The following is a 15,559-nucleotide window of genomic DNA, read 5'->3' as shown; positions in this document are numbered from 1 at the left end:
TGAAAGAAGGTCGCTTGTACATTGTATTTCATGGTGTTACCCTTATAGGTTTATCTACGTTTGTTTAATTCTACGCATTTTTGACCCACGAAAAAACAGTTTTGAAGAACTGACAAATCTGACTTGAGTTACCAGTCGTTTACTATTTTGTGATATTAAATGAAGTAAAATATACTATACTCTCTGTGTTTGTAAAGCTTTTATGATGTGATTTGGAAACGTTGTGAAAAACAATGCAATAGCCTGTTGTTGATATCTATTTTGACTTCTTGATTTTCAATATTTCCTCGCCTTTCTGTTCATTTTCTTATGCAGAATCAATACCAGCTGCACAATGTATTTTCCGTTCGTGATGCTTACGCTCCAAGTCTTAAATGCATAGAACAGATGTGGTGTCAACGCTGATGCGGGTATACAGCTTACTTAGTCTATTTTTCTAAGGTAAGTGATAAACGATTATCTAGAGCGCTGATGCAGCTTTCATATTCGCATCCGATGAGGGTTGAGTCCGGACTCAGTCCGCAGAGATAGTTACCCACTCAATTCAAATCATATGGTACCATTTATATCTATATATTTAGTAGGTAGGGCGGATATCGTCTGTTGTGCGAATTTATATCCATCGTTTCGCACAAAGAATTGCTATGCTTTCTGATTCTCTCCAGTTCTGTCTCACAATCGTAACAACTTTCGGTAAATCAAATGAAACCAATTTCAACAGCCTTTGACATGTGCGAACTTGATGGCCGCATGTCTTGTAATCTGAACAAGGTTATTAAATGAAGTACGTATAGAATAATGTATTGAAAATGGTCTCGAGTTGAATTCTTGAAAGTTTTTACGATCTTGTTCTTCGCATCCACAATAAGAAATCTCAGTTTGCCCCAAGTAGCACAGCTACCGTTCATATAATACAAAGAAACCGATTCCGGTCCGGACTCAACCCTCTTCTATCTCTGATATGAAAGGGGCCCAATCTTTCAAAAGTGCACACCACGTGCAGACAAGATTATTGGTAGATCAGTTCATCTTCTGTCGCATTGTAACAGATCAAGTTCTTGGGGCGACCTAAAGACATCAGTCACTAAGAAGATATATATGATATCCTCTGTAACTTGGTCATCACGTGGGGGCTCAACAGTCAAGCTGTAAAGAGCGTGTAACACAATGATGTAACGGACAAGATTTCAACATTAGCTCCAAGTTTTCCGAAAACTGCTATATCTTAATATAATTGAACCCCTATCTGACACAAAAGCAAGCAAAATATTGATGGTGAAATACCAATTTCTGTAGCATTTTCTTTATATTAAAGCAAGAGGCTTCTGAAAAGTATGGTTGCGTGTTTTATGTTCATTTTTTTCCACTTGTTTAGATTTAGCAAATGAAAATACGCCCGACAGGATTTCAGATTTAGCTCCTATTTTTTTTTTAGAAAACTATTGTATCTTAACGTAATTAAAACCCTTTCTGACCCGAAAATATGGATAGTTGAATACCACTTCTTTTGGCATTTTCGAAATGGAGACTCTTTATTGAAGCATGAGAATTCTGGTAATTGATGGTTATATGTTTGTCGTTCATTTTTCCGAGCGTACAGGTTGGGCTAACACAAAATGTACATGATATTAATTAACTTGCAAACTTGCAAAACATTTTTTTTTTTTGGGGGGGGATGGGGGGGGGGGGGGGTTCAACTGCCGAAAGGGAACGGTAGGACACATAAAATGTCTTACTCTTTTAAATTATTTCCACCTATATTTTTCACCATTCAAAATGTTTTGTATATTTCTTGTCTCTCATTTGAACTATAAAAATAAATATGCATCGAAATAATCAGGGGCTGTATTTTTTTCGTCTGATTGACTATCATAAAACAAAATAATTGAATATCACCCCCAAAATGTCAAAGAGTCTAATTTCTGACGAATAATCATAACATTTCGACCCAGAGCAATATAACACCAATAAATCTATTTATTCAGATGGTCATATTTCAGCCAATACTTAACATATTCAAATGGTTTTTGAGATTTTGACATTATTTGATATGCTCTTTCGGAAAATGAAGAATAATTGATAAATTCCGGAATTTTTCTTTTTATGATGTCACAGCTTCGGTACTCTATACTTTTTCACAGTTCACTTTTACTTTGCCGGTAATTAGTGTGCAATCCGAAGGGTTACAAATATTTAGTAGGTAAATTTTAGAAAGTAGGGAGCTTGGGCATGGATGGGATTTCTATTTCCCACTTCAGGCCTCTGCCCTGTACATGAATATTGATATCGCTATGGGAGTTGAAATGGCACATTTATAGACTATGTGGTAGTGAACTATTAAAACCAATCAAATCTATTTCGATGACTCTTAATCTTGTAAACAAACAGTGTAAACTGTGCTTACGTGATACCAACGAAATACATACATATTTTCGACAATATTTATTTGTACATTTTTAAGGATATTGTGCTAGGGAGAGAAACGACCAAGCGAGAAGATTTATGCATCTTATTAGTCTAAACACTGCACTCATGGGCCCTCCAGAGCCGAAAAGTGTGTTGCAGTCTTCAGTCAGTATTTGCTATACACTTTTTTGAAACTTTTTCAAATTTCCCGGGGGGGGGGGGCGATCCTCCTAAAAGAATTTAGAGGGACGTATCCCCCCCCCCCCCCGCTCCGAGATTACTGCCCCTGCAAATGACATTTGCATGATCCAGGAATCCTAGAACAAAATCGAAGTATTCATTTGAATGTAAATAAAGGTGTTGAAATCCCAAAGTAATAGGGCTATTGCAGCAATTAAGTAAACAAAACAGTTATGTAATTATTAACAATTTCAAAGTCTTATCTTCATGGTGGCACTCAGATCTTCTCGTTTTTCCGACGATGTGTTTTGTTTTTCTCCTAATTATATACACAGAGAGGGATGATAAAATCAACGTGCGAATTTCGCAGAGTATTGCACCTTTTTGTATTGGGAACCTTTTGGAAATTTGAGAGGCACCGTAATAAACTTCTGTGTTCATTACAACACGTCACTCCCCCGAGTTGCTCACCATTTACAAATCTTGGGCATCGCCTTCCCAATAATAAAGCTGATTCATTCGATGTCTCCAATTTAAGTTCAATCAATTCCCAGCTTCTCTGGATCATTGAACAATGTAAGAATGTATCGGTAATCCCGCGCCCCAGTTCTTAATGGTCCATTTCAATTCTGGCAAAACTCTTCGAGAAGTTCAAAGAAACATAGTGGTCTCAGATTGTGATTTTCTTTGATTACCAGCGGCACATGGTTGAATTACGTTTATTATTCTACGACCCACCTATTTGATTGTTATTGTGAAGGGTTCTCAGATGAATTTGCTTCTCCGTTGAATTAAATGATTAGGGGCAAACATGCGATAGGCTGACATTGTAATTGACCTAATTTCTAAGCGCACATTCCGTGAACCAGTTTAATCATGCGACCTTTTCCGAATGTTCAATGTACAACATATCCAGAGTGGTCGGCCTGGGAAGAGAGACACAGAATGACTGATGACTTCATGTCTTGTTTTAATGACACGTAACGGAATAAATGGTCCGGATTTTCCTCATCTCGTCATAGTGTAGGAATCGCGTGCCTGAATATTAAGTGAAAAACGTACCAACACAATCTTACGGCTTTAACTGTTTACACAATGCATAATTTTTGCTTACAAGGAATGTTCTGTAATTTGTATTTTGTAATAGTAGTAATATCTGGTTCAAGTTTTAATGGTTATCATTCTTTTCGGCGTGAAGTAGGTAGTAGTCCTTTTAATGTTCTCCTTTCCAATCTGAACACGATCGCGTCAAATTAAAACAACAGTAAAATAACATGAGGCGATTCCATCTGTTGAAATTCTTTGCGATCGTGTCTGTTGTTTTTGTTGTGTGATGTTTGTTTGTTTTTTGTTTTTTGTTTTTTTCGGGGGGGGGGGAGGTTTATCTCTTCCGAGGATATCTTCTTTTTCTTTTCCTCGCTTTCGTTTTCTTCTATCTGTCGAGGAATTAACGTTTCCTTCGCGCAGGTACCGGAACATACTCCAGGGTTCCCACACCCCCTTTCTCTTTCTCTTTCTCTCTCTCTCTCTCTCTCTCTCTTTCTCCATCTCTCTCCCCCTCTCTCCCTCTACCTCCCCTCTCCCTCCATCTCTGTCTTTTTCTGTCTGTCTGTCTCTCTCTCTCTCGCTATCTATCCTGTTATAGCTATATATCTGTCTGTGTCTTTCTCTCTTTCATTCTCTGTCTGTCTCTCTCTCTCTTTTGCTCTCTCTCTCTCTCTCTCTCTCTCTCCATCTATTTATCCACTTACCGCTATATCTATGTTGGTCTGCCTGTGTGTTTCTCTGTCTCTCTTTCTGTCTCTCTTTCTGTCTCTATCTGCCGATCTCTTGGACAAATCCTCCGTTCTAAAATTGCACAACGGAAATGCTAAATGTGGGTCGATTTTAGTTGCGTTGCTGCAGGCATTGTTTCACGATCGATACTACTCGTATTCTCATAATTCATTTTAGGAACGAAAGTCGCTTGAAAGATGAGAAACCAAATCGTTTCAAATTTGGAATGGATTACATCACTGTTATTTCTCTTTTCCCCCTCTCTCTTTTATACATAACAAAACGATGAAAATTCTCTCCAATTCATTTTCTCACCTTTACAAAACCTTACCCAGTTCTGTAAACACTGACATGGAAGGAAATGCATCATCCTAAAACCCAATCCCACAAATTATTTCATTACCCTACAATCCAGATAACTACTAAATTATTCATACCTCTTGTAAATTTTGATGATTTTACGTGTGTGTTTCGTAACTCGGTAATGAAAGATGCATACAGATTGAATTCTGGCCTTTGTTGAATACTTTTAGATGTAAGCTATAATATGTTACACTCCTAAGAATAATAAATCAGGACTAAACAGTTTTGTAACTGCTTATAAAATTACAAAGCTCGGTAAAGGTATGAATGGCATAGTTGTTAACGGCATATACATGTATCAATACATGTAAATAAGACCTACTAGGTTACAAGGCAGGTTCGTATTATTTACACCAAAGCGCGAGCTACGTTGAACATGTTGACACCAACGGTGTTTACTGTGATCGTGTTGCATATGCACGTGCCGTTTGAGCAACATTCCTGATCATGTGATCCTATACCCTTAAGGATCCGGCTCATTTTCTCCTTCCGAGGCTTTTTTCGGCCGATTGCAATGAGGTCATGTTATTCTACCTTGACGCAACTGATCTACAGTACTCAACTAAAAAGGAAACGCATATCACATTTTGCCGAAAGACAATACTGAATTAGCTATATCATGATACGTAAGTATAAACTACGAGAAAAAAAAGTTTGTAAACTTCAGTGTTGGTCTGATCATTGGCGCGCCATTCCATTTGAATGGGGCTTGCGGTGCGTCACTTTAACTGCGCTATTACCTGCGGCGCAAGTAGAGTCTATATAGTAAACTTAATACGTGATACGGTTTGCATTTACCCTTAGTACTGTACTAATCTCACGAAGTGCGTCAAATATTGCGCCAGCCGCAAACGTAGCGCTACGCCTTAATATTAATGATAACAATAATTATTTCACAAGAAAAAATAAATTAGAAACTTACAACTTTATGATTCCGGTTCTACACTTCACATGTTTATGTCATTGTATACTAGTTGGAGAAGAAATTACGTCACTGAAGGGGTGAACTGAGTTCATAGCTTATTAATGTTTCTATTGTTATAAGATGCTTCGATAAAAGTCGGGGTAAGTATTTATGGTTTCTTATATTGCCGGAAGAGGATAATTACCGCAACAAGAAAAGAACAAATATATGTCTCTTACTGTTTTGCATGAGGAAAGAAGATATAAAAGAAAGTTAAACATATTCGTTGGCAAATAAGTCTTTTCAAGAAGGAAGTATATGTGGATAGAAGCATGACCCAAAATAAAAATCCCTCTTTTTGCATTTCTGTGTTACTTGTTGGAGAAGAACATACGTCACTAAAGGGGTTAACTGAGTTCAGAAATGTTTCTATTGTAATAAGATGCATTCGATAAAAGTCGTGTAAATATTAACGATTTCTTATATAACCTAAAAACGATAATTACTGCCAAAATGTTGTTTTGTATGAGCAAAGAACAGGTACAAGAAGGATTTTAAAAAATTCGTTTAACAACTGTTAGTCCTTAAAAAAGGGAAGGGCTGTTGATCAGCATGTGAATAAATGCATAACAAAATATCGTCCGTGCTTATACATTTCTTTGTAAATTGTTAGGGCCGAAAATACCTCACTGAAGGGGTGAACTGAGTTCATAGTTTATCAATTGTTCTATTGTAATACGATGCCTTCGATAAAAGTCGGGTAATGATTTATGTTTTCTTTTATTGCCGGAAGAGGATAATTACCTCAACAAGAAAAGAAAACATCTATTTCTCTTTCTGTTTTGCATGAGGAAAGAAGATATAAAAGAAAGTTAAGCATATTCGTTGAACAACTAAGTCTTTTAAAAAAGGAAGCATGTGATTAGAAGCATGACCCAAAATAAAAATCCCTACTTATGCATTTCTTTGTTACTTGTTGGAGAAGAACATACGTCACTAAAGGGGTTAACTGAGTTCAGAAATGTTTCTATTGTAATAACATGCCTTCGATAAAAATCGGGTTGATATTTATGGTTTCTTATATTACCTGAAGAAGATAACTACCACAACAAGACAAACAATCAATATCTGTATTTATTTTGTAAGAGGAAAGAAGATATATAAGAAAGATAAACATATTCGTTGAAAAACTGTAAGTCCATAAAAAAGGGAAGGCTATTGATCTCCATGTGGATAGATGCATGCCAAAAAAAATATATCATCCGTTCGTATGCATTTCTTTGTAACTTGTGGGAGGAGACATGCGTCACTGAGGGATTGAATTGAGTTCATAATTTATTAATCATTGTGTTGTAATAAGATGCCTCTGATAAAAATCGGTTTCTCAAATCTGCTCTGGGCTGATGAATAGGATTAGGGAAGGAACAAAGCTTCTCCTCAACAATTATTTTCCGGAGATATGCTTGAAGAGAAGAATGGGGTTTCCCCTTTTTCCATAGGAGTGCAAAAGAGTATTCTACAAGAGATGACCATGAAAAGATTGCTCTCCGAATTCCCATATATCCGAAATATGGCGAGAAATAGCTAAACATTTTGGACCAAACGCTCATAATAGGTGTGCGCGAGTGGGCGTGGGTCTATATGTGTATGCCCATATACCCATTTTCGTTTCTGTGTACAGTATAGTAAAATGTGTGTGACTTTCAGCAACATTCATTCAATTTCTTACCATAATTGTGATTATTCCAAAACCTGATACTTGACATTTTATAGCAATTCCAAACAATGTCAAACTTTCCAAATAAATTCCAAACGGTTTCTTTCACAATGTAATTGCATGACTAAAGCAAAGTTAAATCCTACCTCAAGAGCAAAAGTAGACGTTTGAATGAAATCGGACAGGAAATGAGGAAAGTTGTAATCACGATTGGTATGGGCTCTTCAAATTGACCGAATCCAGAATGTTTCTATGATGTAGAGGCGGACAATATTCCCCATTTGTTCAAACACATAATATGACAAACAGATGTATGACTCAAGAATGTCAATTTTCTTTAGAGGACCTATAATAATATGCTATCCATTTTATATCATGAGTACCGCCCTACGGGAGAAGGCACTTATTCGAGATTTGAGATTTGCATAGACTTAGTAGTCTCATATTTCAAACATACACACACACGCCGCATACGCACACACGCACACACACACACGCACACACACACACACACACACACACTCATACATAAGGGTATGAGTACCAAAAGATTTTCATATCATTTTTTGAAGCATCAAAACAAGTAATTTTGTAAAAGACTACAGATAAAAACCGTCGACGGGCAAGCCAAAGTCAGCAGTGAAAACAAGAAAGCGACTTTTTGCAATTGGATGCATGTTTGTCAACGCAATGTTATTAAAAAAAGGAAACTACGACGGGATTTCAAATTGCGTCGGCGAAATTCAAGCGCGCTCCAAATATCTCTAGATCCTTTTTTTTTCACACCCGACCAAGTATGTAGTAAAATAATTAAGAAAAAAGAAAAAAAAGCATAACTTTTTTCCTGTAAATTCCTTAAATCATTTTACACACCAGCACAGGAATAGACTCGATGCTATATGATATCTGATCCTTCCGTTTTCATTTTCATTTTCGTTTGATCATTTTTAAACGGTTGGAGGCTGAAGTTTAACACAAAATAATTGTAGATATACATGATGAAAGTATAATTTTTAAAAAATTACGATAATAACACTTACAGTTACAGCGTATCAAACTCGTGAGGAAATACTGCTTAAACATTACGCTTCTGCTGAAATAGATTATATTTCGAAAAATCTATTTGTGCCGTTGTAAGACTGGTAAGCAAAAACAAATTGTCAAGAAACAAATAATTCCTTGTGTGAACACATCTGTCGTCGTCTTCGTATTATCATCATGCCTAGACAAAAACGGGATCAGTTTTCCACTTCGATGTTTGTTTCCTTTCTCCAGAGCTTTGTTTCAAGATTCACAAAGCGACGCCTAATATGCCACAAGTACAGACATCGATCTTTCTAGCTAGCGAAATCACTTATATGGGCAACGCACCCGAGATCTATCCATTTAAGTGTTTGAATAAAATGCTCCAGTTAGATTTTATCAGTGGACTTCTGAGAAAAGAAAGTGAGAGCTGGTGTAATTTTCGATTATTTTTCTCATTTTAAAAGAGGTGATTGGTATTAAAACAGGCCCATTTCGATACAGAAAACATGTAATTTAAGCTTCTAGCAACCTTACAATCTAGTAGGCAATCTTTCATCCACCCCTGTGGACTTTCTCGAGCGAGTGATTTTTCACACAACTTATTGTGGCTTTCCTCGAATCGTCGGGTCATCGTGTCCGGTCGGGCGGTTGCGTTACACGAACTTTCGTGAAACGAAAACAGGAGTTAAAGACACATATTAGTCTGCTCTCATAGGGAATTCGATACCGTACAGTTGTTTACCCTATAACAGGTGTTGTCTGAGAATCTAAAGTGAGAAACTGGTGTAATTCTCGATTACTTTGTTTCTCATTTTAAAAGAGGTGATCGATATAAAACAGGCCCATTTTCGACACATTAAACATGTAATTTAAGCTTCTAGCAACCTTACAATCTAGTAGGCAATCTTTCATCCACTCCTGTGGACTTTCTCGAGCCGAGTGATTTTTCACATAATTTCGTGTGGCTTACCTCGAATCGTCGGGTCATCGTGTCCAGTCGGGTGGTTGCGTTACACGAACTTTCGTGAAACGAAAACAGGAGTTAAAGACACATAGTAGTCAGCTCTCATGGGGAATGCGATACCGTTCAGGTGTTTACCTTATATAACAGGTGTTGTCAATCACCAGGATTAGCTTTCTGTTTTATGACCAAAATGCCTTATGTAATGCTTTGTATTTCCTCATCCATTCCTCTACAAGGTAAAGTCATTATCTCACTTTTTCCTCTCACCCGAAGACTCTCCGAGAGACGAAGGGGTATTTCTTTCTTGATGGACCTACGGGTTCGCTGTGTGCAGACTTATAAACACATTAATTGTATTTCCACCAAGTCTGGTGTCAGCGAATTATGGCCTTCTGCACATGGAAACTGACGAACCACTCCCTTTAATGTTTAAGGACGCGACCTTTTGTAGATTTGTTGTAGAATTTTTACAAAGTGTCGGGTAAATTAAACTGGAGAGGGGTTAATTTCACAAACATTAACCCGAAATTTCGTGAATAAAGGGGCATATCAATGGTTCGAAGTAAGCCATTCCTTGCTGACTGCTGCCTCGAAATCACTGGAGCGAAAATTGATGACCGTAAATATTAACGGTGAAGAATTTAAATTATGTGTTAGACCCATTTTTTTTGTCATAAAAGATGTTTATAGTATAATTATGTAAACAGACAATTTACTGAACATTACACGTTATTAGTTATCGTACTATCCTATACTTGTTTTATTGTATGTATATTTCCCATGAGTAGTGCCCCAACGGAGTTATTGTTAGTGTCAAAGTAAATAGTGAGACACGACGGCTTAGTGGTAGAGCAGTGGTTTCGTAACCGTGAGGTCCCGGGTTTGAAACCAATTCAACGTGCTATTGGTCTTTGGTAAGGCATTAATACTGGAGAGGTCTTAAATCTATCGGTCCTTTGGTTGCCTAATTACAAGCATTCGCATACTGTCTTATCAGTCAGGTAAAAAAAAAAAAAAAAAAAAAACCTTTTAATATTGTGTCATTTTGGAACAAGCTACCTTTATTCCTACTATACATCTATCTAATAATCATATATCTATTAATCTATCTATTGATCTTTCTATCTTTTTGTTTTCTCTCTCTCTCTCTCCCTCCTCACCCTCTTTTTCTTTTTCTCTCCTCCCCTTCTATCCGCAAGATGTTGTATTTTGTTTCATTTCGTCTTTTACATCTCCGTCTAGTGTTTTTGCATTCTGTTTTTCTGCATAGCAAGTCCGGAATTCAATTCAGTAATCTACACGCAACAAATTGGTTCAATTTAAAGAAGGCGGAAACGGGCGCTATTTGAAGACATTTTTAGTTGTTATGCATGCTCCTGGCTGAACCTTATTTGAACTATAGGGCAACTTCTGTAGATACGAAGTGAAGGTAGTCATATTTTCTGGAATGACTTCTAGATGGTTATAGATGGCAGTTTAATGAAGTCAAATTTGGAGCCCATTCAATTCCTTGCAATTCAGCCATGCTTCTTATAATGGCTAACATAATTAATTAAAATTGATGCCTATGTCGCTATGTACATACAGGAAGGCCGGTGGACCATTCCAATATGACTTTAAAATAATAGGAAAATGACATTTAAACATACAATTCTATAAAGTCCTGAGCAGACCCCTCCTCTTTCAGTCTCTGGCTGTGTGACATACAAAGCCTTTGGGTCGCACCAGACTATGATAATCATTAATAATATGTACCCACTCTGTTTCACAGGGTTTGTTAATATCATTATTATCATTATCAATTAATTAATCAACATATTGTAGTTATTCGGGGACCCCGACGAAGAACAGATTGATTTTGTCGGTTGATCTGAAGCGGGTGATCCCTCGGTCTTTATTTTAGTTATAATGTTTCATTTTTCTTAAATAGTCCTTACAAAATATTTAGTGTTTGATTATTTATGTGTTATGATGTTTGCATTTCATATTATGTGATCGTAAATAAAACCAAAGTAAACCAGCCGGCATAGTCTCTTATTTCAGACGCTCTGATACACACTACGAGTGACTAGGTTTTGTGTCTGCAAAGTATCTCTGCCCTTCGGTAACAACGTCATATAAGGAATTATTTGCTTGAAAAACTATTTATCCAGGTGGAAAGTTTATAAGTTCAGTGAACAGTTATACAAATAAGGGGATAAATATCGGGTGAAAAGTTTAGCAAGATTATTTTAATGTTCCTTGTCAAAAGTTATTGTAGTCATAAACGCCAATCTGGCGCCGAAAAGTATGAAAAGCTGGTATAAACCTAACCATGGCCCTGGCATGATTTGCTCTAGGCTTTATTTTGTCAAAGATACAGGCTTAGGGTTTGCTTTGCAATTGGGTTTTAAGTTAGACTAAGGATTAGTATTATTTGTGGTGTTCGGTTCAGTGTGTAAGTCAGAAACGTTGTTCGAATACTTATTATGGATTTCGACTACGGAGCAATTGTCCCGTGGGGCTTGTGTCACAGAAACTAAATGAATATTAATTGTCATAAATATATGATATGTATTCATTACACAGGACTTTGGAATCGTCTTCCATTTACAATAGAAACGGTCATATTTTAACCCGTTTACTACTGAATTTCCTTAGTCTCATAGGTTTAATACAGGGGCCACCAGGTTCCAGGAGGTAACGGGTTAAACCGAATACAGACACATTAATTTATTCTCCACAGTACCAGGACAATATTTTATTGCGGAAACCGTGCTTTATTACATTTCATCTTCGTGACATTTCCTTCTAATACATTTGATTTATGCAAGGCGCCTCAAAAATGGAAACGAGGGACGGATGAAACTGATCAGTAGCAATGCGAAAGTTTAAAATCGCAAGTAGATTCACTGGTACCAAACCTCGATTCTTGGAATATATACATTTAGTTCCAGCTTTGCCTGTCACGTTTCCTTTTTCGTCTGGCAAAGCATCCTTCGGTTAAGATCTACAACAACTCAAACTTCTTCATGCATTTAGCAGAATGAAAACGGGAGTATAAAAGCACCACACTACCAATATTTTGACATATTCTTGTGAAGGGTTGATGCCGAGTGGCTTACATGCAGATATGAAGCAAGTGAATCGGTTTTGTCCGACCTGAAGTAAACTGTTATACTGTGCTTGAAGTCTCTTCCAGTAGTGTCCTGATTGCTACATGGTGTTCATTTTGCAGTTTGCTTTATTCCGTTAACTCAACCGTGATCATTTGTCAACGGATTGTCAGCCTGATATTAGGTAATATATATTGAACATTTTCTCTTCCGAATCAACCCTCACATCCTTCCATTTAGCCTTATTATTACCACTCTTTTGTTACCGACTACTCAGACTCTCTTCATCTCGCTCCTTTTATTTTTCTCCCGACATGGTTATTTGTTCCCTGACACTGTAATTCTCGTGTTGCGTACGTACGTTCGAGGAACGAGAAATTCAATGCAGTCTTTATTTGTAAGACTGTGTTTGTTTGTTCCCTCGTTCAACTTTTACTTTTCAAAAGCCTCCCTATAATCTGTCATTTTGTGGTCAGTGCTCTCAACAATTGAAAAGGGTATGTAAATTGTAACTAACGATTACAATCAAACACGTTTATTTTTAAATCTCGACATGCAATTAGATCGTTGCAATGGAATCACAATTATTTCTTCTTTTCTTTTTTCATCCCATACAGAATAGTTGAAAGGCACCTCGTCCTGACGGCCTTCCTGTCACAATGGCATCATTAAATGGAGATAACTTGACCAGTATACCTATGATACCAAGCCCTACCACTGTCTTAACTACCGCCAACCCGGACCAACAGGGAGGAGGCGGAGGGGCTGTACTCAACGAACTGTACCTCAAGATCATATACGCCCTTATCGGTCTACTTGGGATAGTGGGAAACGGCATCGTTTGTCTTGTGTTCACCATCAAACGACGGCAGTTTCAGTCCATTACGAATTATCTTATATTGAACCAGTCGGTTATAGATCTCTTAGACTCCATATTTTTTATTCTTATACACTATGCATCTCCGAATGGTCCCATCTCGGAGACAGCAAATATACCGAGCCGTGGCCTTGCCGAGTTCTTCTGTCGGATGTGGGACTCGGAGTATCCCCTGTGGGCGCTCTACATCGCGTCCACAGCGAATCTAGTGATCCTTTCCTTGGAGCGCTACTTTGCAACGTGCCGTCCTGTTATTCACCGGAACTTCTTCACCGTCCGACGAGCCAAGTGGGCGATGCTGTGCGTGTGGGTTTACGGTGCCGTCTATCAGCTCTATTGGCCTCTGGTGCAGACCTTCTCCGCCGACTGGAGATGCCATCCCAACTGGCCCAATCGCGTCGTCCAGATGTTCATGGGTGTTCTGCTCTTTTCGCTGGAGTACCTGATCCCGCTCATCATCATGACTTGTTCTTACGTTAGCATTATACTCATGTTACGTAACCGCACCAAGAGTCATGGAAAGGTGCAGGTCAACGCGTTCCAACGAGCAAAGCGGAACGTCACGACAACTCTGTGCATCGTATTCGTAAGCTACGTCGTTTGTTGGACACCTACAGAGCTATCCTACCTCGCCTATAACCTAGGACATGACTACAACTTTGAGAGTGCGGTCCATGACGTATTGAAGGGTTTAGTCGCCTGCAATCTCTGTGTCAATCCATTCATTTATGCGTTCAAGTACGAGCATTTTCAGTCCGAGTTAAAGAAAATCTTCTGTTCGATGTGTAACGCGGGGAATCGTATAAGTACTGAGTCTCGTGGAACTGTTCTAAGCCCAGCGAACAACTCTTCGAATAACACACCTTGACATGAACTCCACTTTTATACCCATGTTTGTATGATACGAAGTCACTATATTTTGCGCATCTCCAACATTCTCAACAATATCATTTTTCATTTGAGAAAGTATTGCTCTTTCGGCGGAATTGATTGAAGTCTAGGTCTCATGGGAAATCTTGCTTATTCTGACAAAATGAAACGCAGTGAAGAGCAGAATATATTAAAAAGTGTATATAGCTGACTTATTTTCCAGCACCACCAAATATATATTTTCGCAAATGCCTGATGATAGTGACTATGCATCGACTTTTTATCATAATGGTATCACCATAATGGTATCATTTTCTGATAACGCGATCGCGGCTACTTTCGGAAAATCAATCAAAGGCAATTTAGTTGGAATTGCATGCAGTCTGTTAAGATGTTCGAACATTGAATCGAAATTATAATTGGGAATTGAAATGGCCTTTTGAGTTGATTTTTTTTTGGAGAAAGTGTTACCGATCGTATTTAAAGATAAACTTGAGTTCTGGTAAAAACAATTAAAGGAAAATTTCACAGAATCAAACGAAACTAACACTGAATGTTCAAGATTACAAATAAATGTCATTAGCCAAACAAATTTGGTAGAAAATGTATAATGGCTGAGTTATGAGCATAGAAAGATAAGGAAATCAAGGTGTCGGGCCCCGACACCATTTGTGTAGTCCCATATACATCTTTCTGTGTACAGTGCTTGTTACTTTACCAAGACTGGGCCAAATTTATTAAGATTTTGATGACTCCGGAACCTTGCAGTACACACCAATACTTGCATGCTACATGATCAACTTTTTCTGATCCATTCCACACCTTTTCTTTCACAATGCAATCGCAAGACCAGAACTCAACTTTACCTTTAATTACTTCCAAAGGCATCGTATTTTACTTTTTTATATGATGAGTGAATAATTTGTAATTACTTTAGCTTCTGATTCATGACACCCTTATACGTTAAAGATACTATGTCCCTTTTGTAACCAACATCAAATTATGTAAAAACTTTGCAGGAATTATGAATATGTCATGTATGTCCTATCTGTGAAATTTAAACGTAAGTAGTGTCATAATATTCAGATTGTGCAAGGAAACCCGTTTACTTGCTAGACTTCACTATCAAACACTATTGACTGGCTTTTTTCTTCTTTGGTAATAACATACACAAAATGAGCTGTAAATGGTACATGACCATTTGTCTACATCAATAACCCACTTCTTGTAATGGCCAAAATTAAACTGATTGAATCTTCGTGCAGCATAAAACATACGACCATTCGGTCCAATGGTCTGAAAATCAGACTATTACTTATACTGGCTCTATAGCTCTTAAGTCGATTCGACAATTCAATTAATAGTCGTTATTTTCACACTT

At 37.6% G+C, this 15,559-nt stretch overlaps 1 protein-coding gene across 1 annotated transcript; it reads left to right on the top strand.

Annotated features, from left to right (window-relative positions):
• The first annotated feature begins 319 nt into the window (after positions 1-319).
• LOC100889654 (galanin receptor type 2) lies at positions 320-14,711 on the top strand. The gene is made up of 2 exons (XM_003727548.3): positions 320-441; positions 13,049-14,711. The coding sequence occupies exon 2, from the start codon at positions 13,091-13,093 to the stop codon at positions 14,174-14,176; it is 1,086 nt and encodes a 361-aa protein (XP_003727596.2). The 5' UTR covers positions 320-441; positions 13,049-13,090; the 3' UTR covers positions 14,177-14,711.
• Positions 14,712-15,559: the final 848 nt, after the last annotated feature.

This window comes from Strongylocentrotus purpuratus, unplaced genomic scaffold (genome assembly GCF_000002235.5).
Source record: "Strongylocentrotus purpuratus isolate Spur 01 unplaced genomic scaffold, Spur_5.0 spur5_scaffold_18, whole genome shotgun sequence".
NCBI classification, from domain to species: Eukaryota; Metazoa; Echinodermata; class Echinoidea; order Camarodonta; family Strongylocentrotidae; genus Strongylocentrotus; species Strongylocentrotus purpuratus.
This window is presented reverse-complemented; position numbering and strand designations above follow the sequence as displayed.

Coding starts and splice junctions, on each gene's coding strand:
- LOC100889654 (XM_003727548.3), top strand. CDS start 13,091: ATGGCATCATTAAATGGAGATAACTTGACCAGTATACCTATGATACCA.